Below are 18,328 nucleotides of genomic sequence, written 5' to 3' on the forward strand. Positions count from 1 at the left end.
ACCCGAGTAGTGTTCTTTCTGCAACTGGCTCTCCTCGCTTTCCCACTTTTTGGGCTGTAGTGGTTTTTATTTTGGCATAATCATTAGCCGCAAGCACAAGATGTAAATGTATTTGTGTACGAGTGTCAGGACCTTCAAATTTTGTACCATTTAAATGTTTGTATCTCTCTATCAAGCGGGCTTTAGATTGAATGTTGAAAGTCAGTAAGCCTGAACTAATGAAACTCAATCAAAATTAAGCTCAAATTTCTGATCTTATGATTTTATGCAGGCTGCATAAGCTTCTACTCTAGTGGTAGATAATTTCAATTCGGTTATTAGTGCATTAGTTAGACTGTTGGAGGCATAACTGCTTCCAGCTGCAGTATCGAGCAGCGCGTGTCCTAATCCCATTCACGTCCACAAGCACTATTGGATATATAATTTCATTATCCTCCCCCCAGCATAAGCTGTCTTCATTATCTCATGACCATCTGATTTGGGTGCATCACATTCTTCTTCCAATCATCTGGTTTCTGTGCTTCAACTGGATTCCTTCGAGTCCAAAGTCGCAATGCTTCGGTGAGTTTAAAATAGGTCCAGTTTTCCCAACCAGAGTCACCTCGTTACTAGGTCACCCCATATGTTTGGTAGTTTATCCAATGTCATGGCAACAGTTCCATTCACGGCATCCAACTTTTTCAATGTCTCAAGTGAATGTAAACAATATGATAACTTCTCATATAGAATTCATATATCCTTTTAGGATTTGATGTTGCTGTATATGGAAGCTCAAGGTCCTCTTTTACATACGTTTTTGCTATCTCGCAAGTCATCCTTGAGAATTGAAACCGCTTTGTTGTAGCTCTCGCCATTAAATGCAAGAGCCTCGATCGCACGTTTAAATTTGTCGCATAACAACTCCTTAAATAAGAAAATTTTGTAACAGGGTTTATGTTTGTTTTGTCAATTGTATCCGAAAACTTCGCCTCAATCTCTGCTAGTCTCCATACGATCAATTAAATACTGTGATTATTAGTTTCGGCAGTTTTGCATTTTTGGGGTAGAAATCTCATCTGACATCTGTTGTTTTGACGCTTGGTCAATCTGCTGAGCTTGTAATTTCATCTTGCCATCGTGAAGTTCCATTTCAAAATCCATTTTTTTTGTGATCGTTTCATTCAACCACTGTTCCAAAATACTTATTTTCTCATCGCCGTCGTTAAGCTCTCTTTCAATTTCCTCGATCCATGCATGCATCAATCTCGTCGCTCCCTTTTTTGCTGCAATTTTCTCTGCTTCGATTGTTCGTACTAGCTTTTGTTGGTTTCGTTTACTATCTCTCTCAATGTCTCGACAATTCTCTTCATCGCACTCTCTTCACTATTAATATTGTTTCTGCATGTTTTGTCCCGAGCTTATCTGAGCTGTATAAGTTTCGTTGCCAATTCAATGTTTGATTTCGAGTCGTTTGATCCTTCTGACATGTTGCTTTATATCCTTGTTGTATTCGTGACATAAATCTCCATTAGTCCCGTCTGAGGCACCAGGTGTCCTGAATTCCCGCCTTCCAGGATTTATTCATGGCAAATCACAAATAACTTAGTTTTCTGCATATTTTAGTATGCATTAGTTGCGATAGATGTTAAATAATGACATTTAAAAGCATTTAAACTTTTCTGTACGTGTAAGTGCGTATAAAAAACGCGTAAGTGGAAAACAGCCTTTAGGCTACGTTTACACTACTCCGTATCGGTCTGAAAACGGTGCAAAAAAGTATCAAAACGGAGTAACGTTTACACAGCACCGGAGCGGATTTATGAACCTTGTGTTCGTTTCATCGTTTCCATAATTATATATTATGTATTCCTTCCCCCACAAAATAAGTTTAGGTTCCATATAACAGATGAAAGAATTGGGCGTACTTAAATTAGTGCAAATGCTAAGTTTGACTGCAAAATTGGGTAAAATACGGAAAATATAGCCAAGCTAAATTGGCATATTTTGTATTACGCGCGGAAATTGTGTAACTATTTTGTATGCTTTTGTATTACTAGCATATCTAAAATGGTTCCATAACCGTTACTATAGATTACATCGATCTTCATACCAATGATTTTGCCAAAAATTTTTTTCTCAGAAAATATTTATTAGTACTTTTACCCGGCTAGAATTGCAGGGAAATCATGTAACAAGGTCATGTTCAAATATTTTTACCTAACTTGTAGTTTAACATCGTTTTCAAGACAGCGTTAGCAACAGGTAAAAGTAATTTGGTTTTCACAACTTACTCATAAACGTAAAGGCCAGTTTTATCGAAATAGAGCCAGTTTACACTAGTTTTGTTTCACAATAGACCTTTGAGGTGCTTACGTCATGTCGATCTCGAACAATGAATCGCAATGCAATCTGGGAAAAAGTGGGACAAATGTATAGATAGAAAACTGTGTGACGTAAGCACTTCAGAAGCTATTACATGTACTCTATAACCTGCTGTTATCATGTGCAAACCGTGTTATAAGTCAGAGCTGTCATGTCCCATGAAAAATATTTAGAGATCGATCGTTTGTTGTTTAGAACATGTATTCCTGCCGAAGCTGAGCCAATAATCAATTCAAGTTCGTGTTACCCTTTGGTAAATTTTTCTCGGCCTTATTGTGAAAATCATGGTATCTTGTTACCAAAGTACGTCTATAGTGATCCGTTTTATCAAATTCGCAAAAACGACGGTATTAATAGGCTTGAAGATAATATCAAAAGGCTGGGCGACTCAAATACAGTACTTTTTTTTAATATGAATATCAACGAAATACGGAAATGTTTTTACGTCCTTAGTATATTCTATTGTCATTTCCATTTTCCGATTTGTGACCGAACGCAAAGCGAATATCAAGAGCAGAAAGTTTGCCGCGAATCGTATAATGCTGCTAAGCATTTATGTCATGAAATAATGGAAATAATTGTAACATATGAGATAATTCGCTCACCGAAAAAGAAGAAACTGCTCCGGGGGGAGCTACAACCATACAGGAATGCTGGTGACTCCCCAGAATGCTGGTACGAAGATTTTGAAAACTTAACAGGTAATTTATATTGTACAGTGCACGTGCATGAATATAAAATGTTCGATCTTTCAAATACGAAGTTACATAGGCGCGTAAAGTAAGGGAAAAAATTAATTTTATGCTTTAAAACTTTTCTCTTTTTCCTTTCTTCTTTTTTTTGTTCAATTCAACGAAAATATTTTTCTGGGTGATTTTCCTCTAGTCGGAAGCTTATAAAAACCTATTAAATGTTACAAATGGTGTTTTGAAAATGAAAAAGGCTGCATGCGAACGAATCTTTCTTATATGTAGAGCAAAATTTTACTACTTATGAATGACTAAATTCCGCATTCTGTAGATACACCCAGAGAAGTTGAACCGACAGGAAATTTGGGTAAGTGTGGAAAAATGTATGCAATAATTATTTTAATTTTACTTCACCAAATGGAACAGATATACACTGGCGGTCAAAAAGAACTGCTCAAATGTTGCTATTATCGTATGTTACAAGAATCGTGACAATCTATTTTTTTGGTACACTAGCGCTCAAAAAGAACTGTTTAGATACAAATTCATAAAAAAGAAGCGAATATAGGAGAGAGCTTCATAGGCATTTTGCATAACTCTCTTATTCCAAACAATATTTTAATAATGTAATGCAACCTGCCATACTTCCAAGATATTGTCAAACAATGGTTTCAGAAAGAGGGAGTGACAGAAATAGATTGGCCTGCACAATCAAAAGACCTTAATTCTATTGAAAATCTGTGGGACAATGTCAAGGAGATAGTGCAAGAAAGGAATTCATTCATAAAGCGTCCATGATTTATTCGTTGCTGTAAAGACTGTCCATAGGATGAATTTCTTAGGATGACCGTGAAGATTACCACCTTAACAGAAAGTATGCCACGCCGGTGTAAGGCCGTCATCAATTATAAAGCCAAAGGAGGGTCAACAAAATATTAATATTTCATATAGTTTAGCATGTAATCTATTCTGTATTTGACAGTATATATTGTTAGAGGGACAGTTACGTTCATTTGAGAGCATTTTAACTTGTTTTGAGCAGTTCTTTTTGACTGCCAGTGTATATAGAGTTTACTGCATCAGGGTGGTCGCGCAAGATTTACAGTACTATCCAGCAATAACCTAACACTGCGGTTGCGGTTCCTTTGCCGCTCGGTTGCATTGCGATCACGGTTCGGTTGCGGGCTACCAATAGAAACCAAATTGTTTCTAAAACTAAAACGATTCAAAAATAGAAATATCAAAATATATGAAACCCCCAATATCTCTAGAATAAATTGTAAAAAAGGGCTGTTTGAACGTATCAAAATGATGAACCATGGAATCTTTTAAAACTGTATCGAGCCACCTTAACAAGCCTTATTATTAGCATGACAAAATTGCTCGATGCTGATTGAATGAGAGTTTAACAACTTTCTACATTCAAACTAAACAGTCGTAAGACGTCAAATTAATTAGGTGTAATTACAGAAGGGCAAGTGCGGAATTAAACAAACTAGCAGCAGTTGAAACAGTTACTGAAAATGATTATAAACTCATTGTTAACATAAAATACCTGATTCCAATTTGATGCCATCCATTCTTATTTAGTGGTGTTAGTATACTTCTTGTTGGTCTGTACTGTTCTAGCGGCTTAGGCCCAATTGAACCTGAACATTTTTTCATATGTGTATCCTTTTACCCAGATTGCCTTTACTTAAACGGAAGCAATTACCATGGCAATATATCAGTCACAGCCTCCGGTATTCCGTGTCAGTCATGGACGGAACAATGTCCACATCGTCATACCATGAACACCACATATCCAGATTTAAATAACGCCAAGAATTACTGTCGTAATCCCAAAAACTCAGGACAAAGACCTTGGTGTTTTACTTCAGATAGAAACAAGAGATGGGAGTACTGTGATATCCCTAAGTGTACACCAGGTATCGTGGGTTTGTCTCACGTGTTTGAAGAAGTTCATCTTCGTTTCCCATGCACATGTGAAGGGTGGAAATATAGATGTGTTGTTTTCAATACACTTTTTTTCAACGGATTAAACTTCCGAAAAAAGTAGCGGTATAACAATGTGTCACGTTTGTTTTATTAGGGTATAAAAAGTTGTTTGTATTCAAAACCAATACGTTATATTATTTTGTTTAGTTGACGGTAATTTTGGCAACCTGTCATTAATAAATAGTTGTAATGTAAGTTGCGGTGAAGGTTTTGAAACATGGCAACGAGTTTGCAACAATCCTGAGCCAAAGTTTCATGGAAAAAACTGTAGTAACATCGGAGAATCAGTCGTATACAGACCTTGTTTAGCTAAACCCTGCCCAGGTAAGGGAATTATTTTGTTAAAGCATACTGAAATTAGCCGATGACATATAGTCGCAAAGGTGCTGTAAGAACCAACATAAGCGTAAGCAGAATTTAGTCGGTTTTAGTTACGTCCGCACACCAATATAGTTATTATACAAGCTTCCAAAGTGAAAAAATGTACTTGTAATCAACATGTACACGAGGAAATTACGAATAGCAATAGTTCAAGTCCTCGTTAAAAATATATCTTCCCAGAATAGTTTTCAACTTCTCAGGCTACATTTGCTGGCATTACGCCTCAAGTTTTTTCACCTCCGGGTAGAAATTACTTACACGTCCGATCCCACGTTCAAGTTGTTTACTAACTTTATAATACCTACAAGCTAATTTACTTATTGATGTCACCATGCAAACATACAAGAATATTATAATATTTTAATGTTGTTATTACTAGTGAGTGGCGGGTATGGCAACTGGAGTTTGAGTATTCCTTGCAATGTTTCGTGCGGTGAAGGAGTGGAAAAATGGCACCGTAATTGTGATAATCCAGAACCAAAATACGGAGGCCGTAACTGCAATTGGCTGGGAAACTCGGCTGAGTTAAGGAAATGTAGAAGAAAACGTTGTCTTAGTAAGACTCAAACAAACTGCTAAAGACTGCTGAAGAGTAACTTTATGATATTCTTTTGTTCTCCGGGCTTCTTCTACCTAATTCTTCCTCACTATATAGTCAGCCCTTTCAGTTCTAACTTTCAGTGCAGAACTCTACTTATTACAGTGCATATACATTTTTTTAAATAATACATTTGGCCGAATTAGAACTCGGGGCTGTGTGTGTCTCATTCTAATTTTCACTTTGCAGTTGCTGGTACTTCTGCCAACTGGACAAAGTCATCTCCATGCAGTGTCACGTGTGGTCAAGGTGTTGAAATATGGATGCGACTGTGTGAAATACCGCCTGGAGAGTTTAGTGAAAATTGTAGTAAGCAGGGAGCAGCTTATCGGGTTCAAGTATGTCAGATGAAACATTGCTCAGGTAACAATTGACTCGGTCTTGTTACAGCAGGATGGTCGCACAAGATTTACAGTACTGTCCAGAAATAACCTAACACTGCGGTTGCAGTTCCGTTGCGGTTCCGTTGCAGTGCGATCACGGTTCGGTTGCGGGCAACCGAAGAAACCGCAGACGACCGCCACTGAAAAAACACCTTCACACAGGTCGTTCGCTTCCGTACGAAATGTTATGAACAGCTGAGAACGACATCACATTAACCAAATCAAAAAATTCTTAAGAAACGTCTGTCAGACCATACAGACCGAGTAAAGACGTTTTCGACTAGGCGAATTTATTCGCGCAACGCGAAGCGATATCTGAAATCCAGTGTTGTGATTGGCTTGCGAAAAATTTCGCCGCAAAGAAGTATGATTGCTTCTTACTTTTTATCTGTTCGCGCCAACAAATTAGCCCAGTGGAGAACGGGCTTAAAGCGGAGGTTTAACCTCCGTCTCACCGCGGTTCGACGTAGGTTAACCGCGGTTTTTGTTAGGTTATTTCTGGACTGTACTATATCTGATATAATGTTAGAAAGGTATTAACTAACAATTATTCCCGAAGGCGAGATGTATATAATAAATAGTAACCAAGACGAATTCGAAGTTCTTAATTAACGATGTTTACTGAGCATGGGGCGAATAATTGCTCTGGTATGAATACAACGGTGAATTTTTGAGAAAACAAATTTGTTGTAGTTACTCGCCGCCACTTGAAAGATCCGCTTAGGTGTGTATGGCGTAAGAATCCGAGGTCGCTCGACCAATCATAGATCAAACACCCGAAACCAGCTTGTTTACCGTTGAAAATTTTCAAAATTTTTCCAAATAGATATTGTTTGTTTGTTATACAACTCTATTTTCTGCATTCTTTTTTCAAACAACTTCTTTCGTGCATTTATAGATATTTTCAACAAAAAGACGATTTCTATCGTCATTGCTACTGTTGCCTTTGTGTTTCTCGTCATAGTTTTGCTTTTGATCATTAGAAAGCGAAAACGCAAAGAAGGTAAAATATCTAATTGCTACTAACTAAAAGTAGTTTGATTACAACTCTCTGTCTATTTATTTACCCAAAAGCATCACCAGGAAGGGAAGGCTGTGCGAGAACAAAACTAAACTCATGTACTTTTTCCCAAGCACAACTTTTAATCCAAAACCTGACCCTAATCCTTACCCAACCACTTAAAAAAATTATTAGAATAAAGGGATATATTCGTGAATTGTGGACATGAAATTAAATCGAGGACAAAGTACTACTAAAAACATATTTACAACAGCAGTAAGAGCTAACCCCAACTGAGAAACTATGAATACATATATTGTAATAACTAATAAGTCACTCTTACAAACTATAAGCTAACATTGAGTCAGGGCATTGTTTACTCCTTGGTTTTCATTCAATTCTTATTTCTGCAGTGGTTCGTATTATCCTCATTCCCGGATGCCACTAAAATCACCAAACGCACCGACAAACAGAAAGTTAATAATATTTGTATGATGATATTGTAGGTTTGAAACGTACACGTAGTCTGGAATGTTGATATGTTGCCATTTCCATGGCAACGGAACGCATGTATTATTAGTCTTTAGTTTTAAAGTATCAGGTGTCAGTATATTGTCAACTCAAACAGAGCGAGAACGGTAAACATCTATAAATCTATACGAACGAATTATCATCAATATCTATTCAAGTTTGGTGTGCGCCAACCAAAGTAAGTTACATTTATCTTGTAGTAGTCAGTTCGTTATTCTCTATTCTCAATCGCGTAGAGTGTCAAATCGTATTCATGTATATATTATGCTTATGTTAGTTTGCGCGCATGCCATAATCTATGTAAATCTTTTCTAAATTGTGTAGTTCGAACCCGCAAACATATCTATATCCATATCCGCAATCATACCAATCTATCTACCAAACCTCAACCTCAATCTCTATCGAGAATCAACAACAGAACATTGTATAATTATAACTGGTATTAAAGTTATTGTTTATGTGTGATCTGTGCGTGTGGAGTTCGTTTATTGCTGCGCATCATACTTGAATTGACTCTTGGACCTTGCGCATTTCAACAATCTGCCCAGAGAGTCTACAGATATGAGCATTTTTATTCCTTATAAGACTCTTCACATTCAGCAACTCCGGAAAACCGTCCTCCAGAGTACGGTAATCTAACACCTGATGGAAATCCGATTCCGCAATATTCGCGTGGTGTTGTTCTGTGGAGAAGAGATTATGTCAACACACATCCTTCGCAGAGCTCTTGGTATGACAGACTCCAGCTTTTTCCACCATTGGCTGTTGATTGGCTTCGAAACGCGTGGGGAAATGTTGATGTGTCTGGCAACCATGTTTATGACGTCCTGGGACGTCATGTCAAAAATGTCTTCGTTCCGTACGACGATTTGTGTTTCGAAACAAACGTTACGGGAACGAGAGGAGAATGCGACAGAGCTTTACGACACTCTGGAAAGACCCTCAGCTGTGATTTTGCCAACGGAAATTGCTAGCATTCCCACAACTGAGATTGCTTGATCACTACAGGACATAAGACTCTCGTCACTGCGTTTTAAATTTCACTAAAATTATATCTTAAGTCAAACATTATAATTTATTTAAATGTGGCCGATCGAACGATTCAATTCATTATAACAATTTTAAAGTGGTTCAGGTCCAGAATCGGCCCATTAAAAAAATGAGTAAAATATCAAAAACTTTTCGCATTTTTCTCGCTTCTGTAACTTCTTTTTAAAGTTAAAACATAGGCAGTATACAGTAAAAATAGTGTAGATTTCATTTCTCTTGTTATTACTCCAGCGCCAGCAACGAAAATTCGCCCCGGTTTGGTTTTGTTTTTTGTTTTTTTTTATTTTTTGTCGTCGCAAGTCTGAAATGGTGCAAAACATTCTAATATTTAAAATGTGTAGTGACCGTATTTATCAACGTCCCAGTCTTATCTCCCAAGAGTTGTGGTGCACAGCTTTGGCTAATTTTCCGATGCGCAATTCAATTTCGCTCGCATGATACGGCAATTCCTCCAAGAGGAACAAATAAACCGTTGTTTTCATGCTTTTTGATTAAGTTTAGATTGAATTGGGGTAAGAATATATTTAATACATATAGATTCTGGTCCTATTTTAATAATATCGCTGCTATTTCGCCGTTTACCAAGATGATGTGGTCGTGTATGGGCGCGTTGACACGTCGTAGTTTGCACAGAATTGAAAATTTAATATATAAGCGCCTATTCCAAAAGCAAAGTGTGAGACAAAGCGAATGTATCATGCGGTTTATTTACATTTTTGCACAATTGAACTTCTATACTTTTTAAAGTACGACGTGCTTCTGAATTTCGCGATCAAACATTTATAGGTTCGCAACTCGCAAGGCATCTAAATGCGAATATGAACTGTATTGCTTATGTTCAGAAGCTCTATATTAAAGACTGCCTCGTGCGCCGGAGTTAACGCCAGAACAGGCGTCTTGTTTTAGAATAATTTTAGTGTTATATGTTTTTTATTTTCTATTTACGCGAGGTAGGAGATCTTTTACAATGGGTTAATTAATGTTCATTGATGTTAGTTTCTGGTTTCGTTCTTCTCTTCAAATATTCGTCGTTGCTGTTCTTGTCTTTGGTCGTTGGTTCTGTAATAGTTGAGCTTCTCTAACGTTTCATATGCTTTTTACACCGCTAGTCCACTGAAGGTTGGGGTGTTGTGCACGCCCTTTTATAGTAACGGTGAAGGGAAACTTGCAGACATCATCAACCAGAGCAGGCTGATCCCTATCTAACCAATCAGCGTTGTAAGTTAGAAATGTGGATTGGTCTTAGAAGCTCGTTCCAGCTATCATATCTTGTTCGTTTAAGGCGTTGTCGCACTAGTCGAGTTGGTCTGCTCAATCGATCAATAGTTAAAAATGTTCACAACTTAAAATATTTATCATCAACAACTAGTAAAATTTACAAACAATACGTCTGTGAACAATGTCTTTCAACTTAAACTATGTTCACTCTTATTTTATCGAATTGAACTTTTGATGACGTAATCTATTACATGCTTGACCGCGCAACATTTTTAACACAATTGATTGACATAAGAACTTGAGTGGCCTACAGCACGCACATTTTTTTTTAAAATGCCACAATTGAGATTAGTGACGACTTAAGACTGTTTATCCAGGTATTAGTACTAGTTCTGGGAGGATAATAAATATTTTCACCTTATTACTTATTTAATCCCACGATATGTCATACATGAAAAGGAAAGGCGATTAATGTTTGCTAATGGCCGAAAATTATATTTACTAGGCGTCTTGTGGCAAAAATCATTCACTAATCCCTGTTATGCTATTGATATTCCTATTTTTACATGCATATCTCTGAACTCAATAAAGCCTTGCGTAACATTAGGTATAAATTGACGTATATTCGGATTGTTTTTGTGTGTACATGCCGATATTGTGATTGAATTTGCCTAGGTACAAGAGGTACAAGAGTAAATTTTTAAAATAAAACATTCAAGAGTAAAAATAAAACATTCAAATTTATGTTCAAATACATTTGAGAATATGTATATATTCCATATTGATGAAAATGTATATTTATAAATTTCATCATAATTCGCGAAATGACAGTTTTGCACGTTTCAAACTACAAATTTTTGTCTCGATCAATCAAGAACTTAGTAGTTCACACTGGCGAATGCGTATAACGTAGAAGACGGTCCATGGCGTGACGTGACGAACGACTTTGATTCACTGCTTTGATTTCGCATTTGCACATCGTGGGTGTAAATATCCGAGCGGAATGGGTACCTCCGACTCGGCGATTATAACGATAATGATGACATTATACAGGGTGTCCCAAAAAAAACGAAAACTATTGAAATCACCCATAACAATGTAATTGTTAGAGTTTTAATGCCTAAGCACTCTGTTGGGACCCACAAGTGTGTAAATGTTTGCCATAAGCATTTTTATGCATGCATATGATGCAGTAAAATTTGCTCGTACGCGAAAATGATATTTACTAACAATATTTAAATGTGCATCTCAATCACCATGACCTTTGACATGTCCCCTTTCTCTAGCAACACAAAGCATCTAGCATTTCACTGAGTTGCATTAAATCCCCACGGGTTAAAATTCGTGCACACGGCATTCAAATTTTAACAATGAGTGATTTCAATAGTTTTCGTTTTTTTGGGACACCCTGTAGATCAATACCAGTGTGAGTTCACCGCAGTGATTATGATTTTCAGAATATCGTATCGTTCTAAAAAGGAAAGAATGACGCACTGTGCATACAGATGCTACAAACAATTGATTAATCGATTTCATATACAGGGTGTATAAAAAAAATTCGAATCTAAATTTTGCGTGTAATAATGCAAAATATATTTGAGAAATTTGGTTGATTTTTACACCATTGCGAAGTTCTTTTTTTTCTCTTTCAAATGACACGTTGTACGTGTCATTTAGTTGAAAAGTGAAGGAGTACTGGTTCGACAAAAAAAGTTCAAAAAAATCATAATTTTCTGCCGATGGGAATTGGACGTTTGTTTTATTGAAAATTAGTCCAAAAGGGCTTGAAAATCTAATTATTACTGAAAACTAAAATGCAAATTTAGCTTTGAAGAACACAATTCTTCAATTAAGCATGGAACAACGAACATTTATTGATCAAGTTTGCATTTTCTTTTGTCTGGAGGTCTCACTTCGAATTCCCATCGGCGGAAAAATTTGATTTCGAGCAACAATTTTTAAAAGAAGATAACTCGGCCAGTTTTGGTCGTGTCGATATAAGAACGGTATAATCGCAAACTAAATAAGCTAATCTTTGTTGTCATCAGTAGCGTAGCCAGCCTGTCGATTTGTCCCGCTATGCTAATATTTTCGTGTTCACTGACTGTGAAAACAATAGATTTCTGAAGACATGAATAATTATAATAACTCAAAATTTACATAGCGGGACAAAATCGTCAGGCTGGCTACGCCACTGGTTGTCATATAAAAATTATATCGTTTACTTTAGTATTTTATACGCAGCAGCCTGTCAAAGTTGGATTCGAATTTTTTTCATACACACTGTAGATTGCCTATACTTAAACGGAGGCAGTTTATTTACCATGGGAGCATATCAGTGACTGCCTCGGGTACTCCGTGTCAGTCATGGACAGAACGATGTCGACATCGTCATACCATGAACACCACATATCCAGAATTAAATATGGCCGAGAATAACTGTCGTAATCGCAAGAACTCAGGACAACGACCTTAATTGGTGTTTTACCAAAGAAAGGACCCGGAGATGGGCCAATACTGTGATATCGCTAAATGTTTATATAACAGGTAACGCGAGTTTGTTTCACGCGTTTGAAGAACTTCTTTTTCGTTTTCTGTACATTAGCCTTATCTTTGGGCAAGAGGAATCAAGGGACGCATGCATGGAGACGTACGCTTGCCAAGCATAGTGTGTTGATTTTAAAAGCCAGGGAGCGGTTGTACGAAAGCTGGATAGCGCTATGCACCGGATAGTGAAACACTGGTTGATAGCGCTATCCATCCTTCGTACATCCAGCTTAGGCTTAAACTCCTGAGATTTGGGGGGGGGTAAAAAAAAGCCCAGCTTTGTCTTTTACTATGTTTATTTCATTTAGGTTAAAAACTTTTCGTTTTCAGCACCAGTACATTTACTACATTTTGCTTGGTTGACTGTAATAATGGCAATTTGCCCTTAAGAAAAGTGGAATATGAGTTGCGGCGAAGGTTTTGAAACATGGCAACCAGATTGTAACAACCCTGAGCCAAACTTTGGCGGGAAAAATTGCATTGAAATTGGGGGATCAGTTGAATGCAGATCTTGTCAGATCTCTGTCGAGGTAAATAAATTATTTTGTTGAAGCCTGCCTAAAATAAGCGGTTAGCACAGTCGCCACGTTGCTGTAAGACCTCTGTAATCAACGCATACGCGTGAGAATTAAGAATTAAAAAATGTTCAAGTGCTCGTTACATATGTAATATATCTTGCTAGAATAATTCCAAAATCGGGCGCAAGCAGCGATTTTAGTCGATTTATCAAAATTTTGAGATCTGCATAAACCTAAGCATACAGTCAGTGACAATTGTTGATAAAACCTCCACTCAAAACCTGGATAAACCGACCGAAATCACGGTGTCGATTTACGTGTGTGCTTATGGCTTTTTCACGCTACCACCTTTTCCACCCTCGCATAGAAATGACCAACACTGGCCACACCACGATCAAATTGTTTTCTAACTTCTTTTAATTTGCAGGTTGTCTTACTAGTAAACGGTTGTTATGGCAACTGGAATGTCAGAATGCCTTGCAATGTTTCGTGGCGCCGTAAGTGTGATGATCCAGAATCAATTTTTATTAACTATAGGTAAAACCAATCATACTCCCGCAACAATATTTTATTATTTAATAATTATAATTTGGTTTTATAAACCACACTTAAATCGATGCTGAAATAGAGCTAAAAACTTTACTGGGGCCGGATGTATAAAAGCCGGGTAGTGATTTTTTCAGCCGTTCTAAAAAAGCTTGAAGAGCAATAAAATTTAAGCCTTGAAGCAACAATTGTTGAAGAGGATCCTCGATTTAGGAATAATATAGGATTTAACCAAAGTTATACCCGACAACGGGCGATTTCAGAGCTTTTAATGTAGTTTATATGTTGAAATTCTTTATAAGGATTTTCGGTACGTCTGGCAACTTAGCAAAGAACCAACACCATGCATGCATGAGGCATTTTTGTGGCACATAAATTGGGCAGGAAGCGCTCGAATAAAAGGTCTAGAGGCTCTAATTAACCTAAGTGTTTCCTGTGCATGTTGCTCAGTTAGTTGAGACCTGATAATCTAGGGACCACCATTAGCTATACTGAGACAAATGCACTTCACGTGGTGAGGTGTTGTCCAGAAATACAGCACTTCCTGCCATTGTTTAATCATTGCAATTCATTCAAAGTCACAAGAAGAATATCGATAGACTATCTAGAGATAACATATGAATGAACATAACGTATCAGTATATTTACATGCGGATGCCACAGCGGCCAGTCCTTCGTTTAGGGGAGGTGGATGGAGTTTATTTTTGTAGTTTTTGTTATTAAAATTATTTTGAAATGCAGATATACGTATATTGCTGCCTTTCGAAAAAAGACCTTTAAATATTTGACCGGCGTTGTGGTTGCATTGGCTGAGGTCTTGAGAATGACCAATGCACGCCTGCATGGGGAGCAGCCAAAATCCTAGCAGAAAAAGAGGGCTATATATTGTTCTTGTCCACGTGAAGGGAAGACCGTCAAGGGAGATTCAATTGGCCGTAACACAAGTTTGCATACGTTGTTCGCATGCTAAGATGCCAGAGTTCTGTCAGATTTTGGACTTTATAACTATTGACATCGCTGGTAAAAACAGCCTTGTTCTATTGAGGCCTTGACCTTTGCCCAAGCTAAAATTAGTGCATGCGATAACTACAGCTAGACCAGAGACGGTCCATATGTAGGGTGAAATAGGACCTTCTAGAACATATTACTCCATCAACCGCAAATTTACAATTTGCGTATAAAATTTTTATTTAAAAAACACAATCCGTTGGTGCGCTATCCGGCTTTCATACAACCGGCCCAAGGTGCGTGAAAACAATAAGATCCTGTCGTCTTAAAGCAATTTTGACAGCACGTGACATATGATATGTTATCATGGAGTAACACTACACTTCCAAATAGAACCGCATCAGCAAACAAAGCGTTAAAAATTGATCGCAGTCTAAATTTAGGTTATTTACGAGCCTATATGACATTTCACTTGAGAATTTGCCATAAAAACTTTGAAGATTACAGTCTTCGCCCCTGTTGTTTGAAGAGATTTAATATTTGTACACGGAAGTAGCCTCGCCGACTTGTCTCAATTATAATAATTTTATCACATATATACGTCATTCAAGTGTAAATAAAAAATCCCCACCCGGAAATCATGCCCAGTTATAGAGAGAGAACTATTGCGGTAGACGCTTACAACGGTTGAAAAGTAAGTCTACAACATATTGTATACGTAGACTCAACTTGGCTGAAAAGGGTTGTACTTGCGGAGTTGTTGTGAAGTTTATTAGCCTGGCTATATCGGTGAAGATATTAACTGATAAACGGGAACTAAATGGTTTTGATGTACGCCATGCGCCGTTGTATTGATGGCAGTTGTACTGTACTGATTCTTGCAACGATCTTCAATTCAAGGATTGCAGGTAACACCACGTAGTTTTTCTTGTATACTGTGTCGCGCAACTTCGCCTCTCTGCAAGTTACGCTGCTGCTGGCACCAGATTCAACGAATACCACAACTCGGGGACTGTATTTTTAACTTTTATTAACACTCTATGTACAGGTATATATTTTGTACACACTTAGTGCACGTCGATGACACAATACTCTTAAGACGACACGCTTAAGAAAGACACACTCACTCTGACGTTACGGTGACAACACACCACACAATACAACTCTCCTAATAACACTAACTTAAAGTTTACAATTCTACATATATTTAAAACTATAGGGGATATTATTCCATTTTGACATCAATTTCCTTTGCGCAATTTATGCACGTCCCAGGATGTTTTTTTCCCGCAACGCGGTTAACTCTCTAACCGCACTGCCCCCATTCTTCCATCCGTTTGCGTTAGCGTGTGGGACAGGCGGTTTCCTTCTTCGTGGTTGGACGTGCGTTTGTTTGCGCGCATTATTTCCCCTGTTTTCAAGTTACTCTATTTCCACATAAATGAATATAACTATATGAATATAAAATACACACACAACACAAACATGACATTTGACACATTTTCACGACACACTCCCCGCCTTGACTAGCGCAGCTAGTCAATTAATCATGTTTCTCGTTCTCCACTCTGAATCTAATGCTGCTGCTCTTTTTGGTCTCCCTTCTCGCCTCACACTTTCAGCATTCGCTTTGTTTCCCTTTTCTAATCTATCTTTCTTATTTTGCTTCTCTGTTTCCTGGCTATGATTAACCTCGATTGGATAGAGTTTCTGGACAGGGCGAGAAAGAATGACCTCTTTACCGTTGCGTATCAACCTAACCCTTGCACCCCTGATCATCTCATCTCTTCCAACAATCAACTCTTCAACAACAGCCGTCTTCCAATTTCCTCTCCTCACATTATCCTCAAATACAACCACAACATCTCCCTTTTTTACCACCCTCTTACTATCTTCTTGATTTCCACGATGGAATTCTCTAAGATCAGTAAGATACTCTTTACGCCACCTATTCCAAAAATGCTGCTTTTTTCTACACAAATACCTAAACCGTTTACTACAGTATTCCTCGTCCGACTCCTCACCAACCACACCGTCCGGCATTGACTTCAGTCTCCTACCAACCAACAAATGAGACGGCGTCAATGGTTCACTACCAACTTCGTCATAAGCATATGTTAGTGGCCTAGAGTTGAGCGTCCCCTCAACTTCCACTAACATCGTCAACAACTCATCAAGGGTCAGTCTCGCACTCCCCAGCACCTTCCTCAAACATCTTTTACCGACTGCACCATCCGTTCGAAAAATCCACCCCACCAGGGAGCTCGTTCTAAGTTAAATTTCCACTCAATCCTGTTGACTCCTAAGAAACCCTGCAAGGTCTCGCACTTATATAGTTTTTTCACGGCTTTGGCGGAGGCTTTAAATGTTTTCGCATTGTCGGTTACTATCAGTGCCGGAGTTCCTCTGCGAGCTGAAAATCGTCTCAAACACCGCAAAAATTCTTGTGTTGACAAATCTCTCACTAAGTCTAAATGTAATGCTCTACTCACACAACATGAAAATAAGGCAATGTAAACCTTATCGGTTCCGTTGGTCGCATTTTTGACAAACAATGGTCCGGCGAAATCTATCCCAGTTTTTGAAAATGGTTCGCTTTCTTTTACTCTGAATTCCGGAAGATCAGCTTCCTTTGGTGCGCTATAAGGCTTTCCCTCTAATTTCTTACACACCATACATTTGTTTATGATACTTTTAACCCTTTGCCTACCCTTGGGAATCCAATAACGTGATCGTATTTCCGCTAACGTTGCCCTTACCCCACTGTGATGTATCTTATTATGGCAGTTAATAATTACTAACTCCGTCAATCTACCTTCCTTTGGTAATAACATTGGGTATTTGGCGTCTTCGCTTAAGTCTGACTCTGCAAATCTTCCTCGACATTTCACTATTCCTTCTTCCTCAACTAACCTAAGCTGCCTTTCTAACTGCTTATATTTTTCATCTTCTCTCAACTCTACTTGCGAGGCTTTTACCCAAAGTCTTTCTGCTGCTACTAATTCTTCACGTTTCAAATAATCTGATTTTGCAAACTCTTCTTTCCCCTTTGTTTTCGCAATCAATTTCCGTACAAATCGTTGCACCCATGCAGTCACACGTACTAATCTCTCTAGAGAACTATATCTTTCTATATTAACTATGTTGCCTACTGATGCAACTTTCTTCGTATTCGCAACTAGCACAGTTGCTTTCTTCTCCTCTGCCTTACTACCTTCTGTGGCAATAATTTTCCCCTTTTCTGGCCATGCACTTTCCCCGCTGCTCAGCCATTGTGGCCCAGTCCACCACAATGAATCGTTTTGCAACTTAGATGCTAATACTCCCCTACTTCCTAAATCTGCGGGATTTTCCAGCCCCGGGCAGTGGCTCCAACTCCCCTTATCGCTCAGATTTAGAATTTGATTTACCCTATGGCGTACAAATTGTTTCCATTCGCCATGATTTTGGATCCAATATAAGGCCGTTATGCTATCTAACCAATATCTAACGTTAGTAAACTTAACTTGCGTCGCAAGAGCCTTCTTTACGGAATCTACCAATTTAGCTAACATCAGTGC

General features: G+C 38.0%; 1 protein-coding gene across 1 annotated transcript; it reads right to left on the reverse strand.

Annotated features, from left to right (window-relative positions):
* Positions 1-16,307: 16,307 nt before the first annotated feature.
* LOC114539721 lies at positions 16,308-16,928 on the reverse strand. Its single transcript, XM_028560331.1, has one exon. It carries the CDS (start codon positions 16,926-16,928, stop codon positions 16,308-16,310), a length of 621 nt encoding a protein of 206 aa, XP_028416132.1.
* Between the last annotated feature and the right edge of the window lie 1,400 nt (positions 16,929-18,328).

The sequence above is a fragment of the Dendronephthya gigantea genome, unplaced genomic scaffold, assembly GCF_004324835.1.
Source record: "Dendronephthya gigantea isolate DGI-Jeju-01 unplaced genomic scaffold, DenGig_1.0 000215F, whole genome shotgun sequence".
Taxonomy (NCBI): Eukaryota; Metazoa; Cnidaria; class Anthozoa; order Malacalcyonacea; family Nephtheidae; genus Dendronephthya; species Dendronephthya gigantea.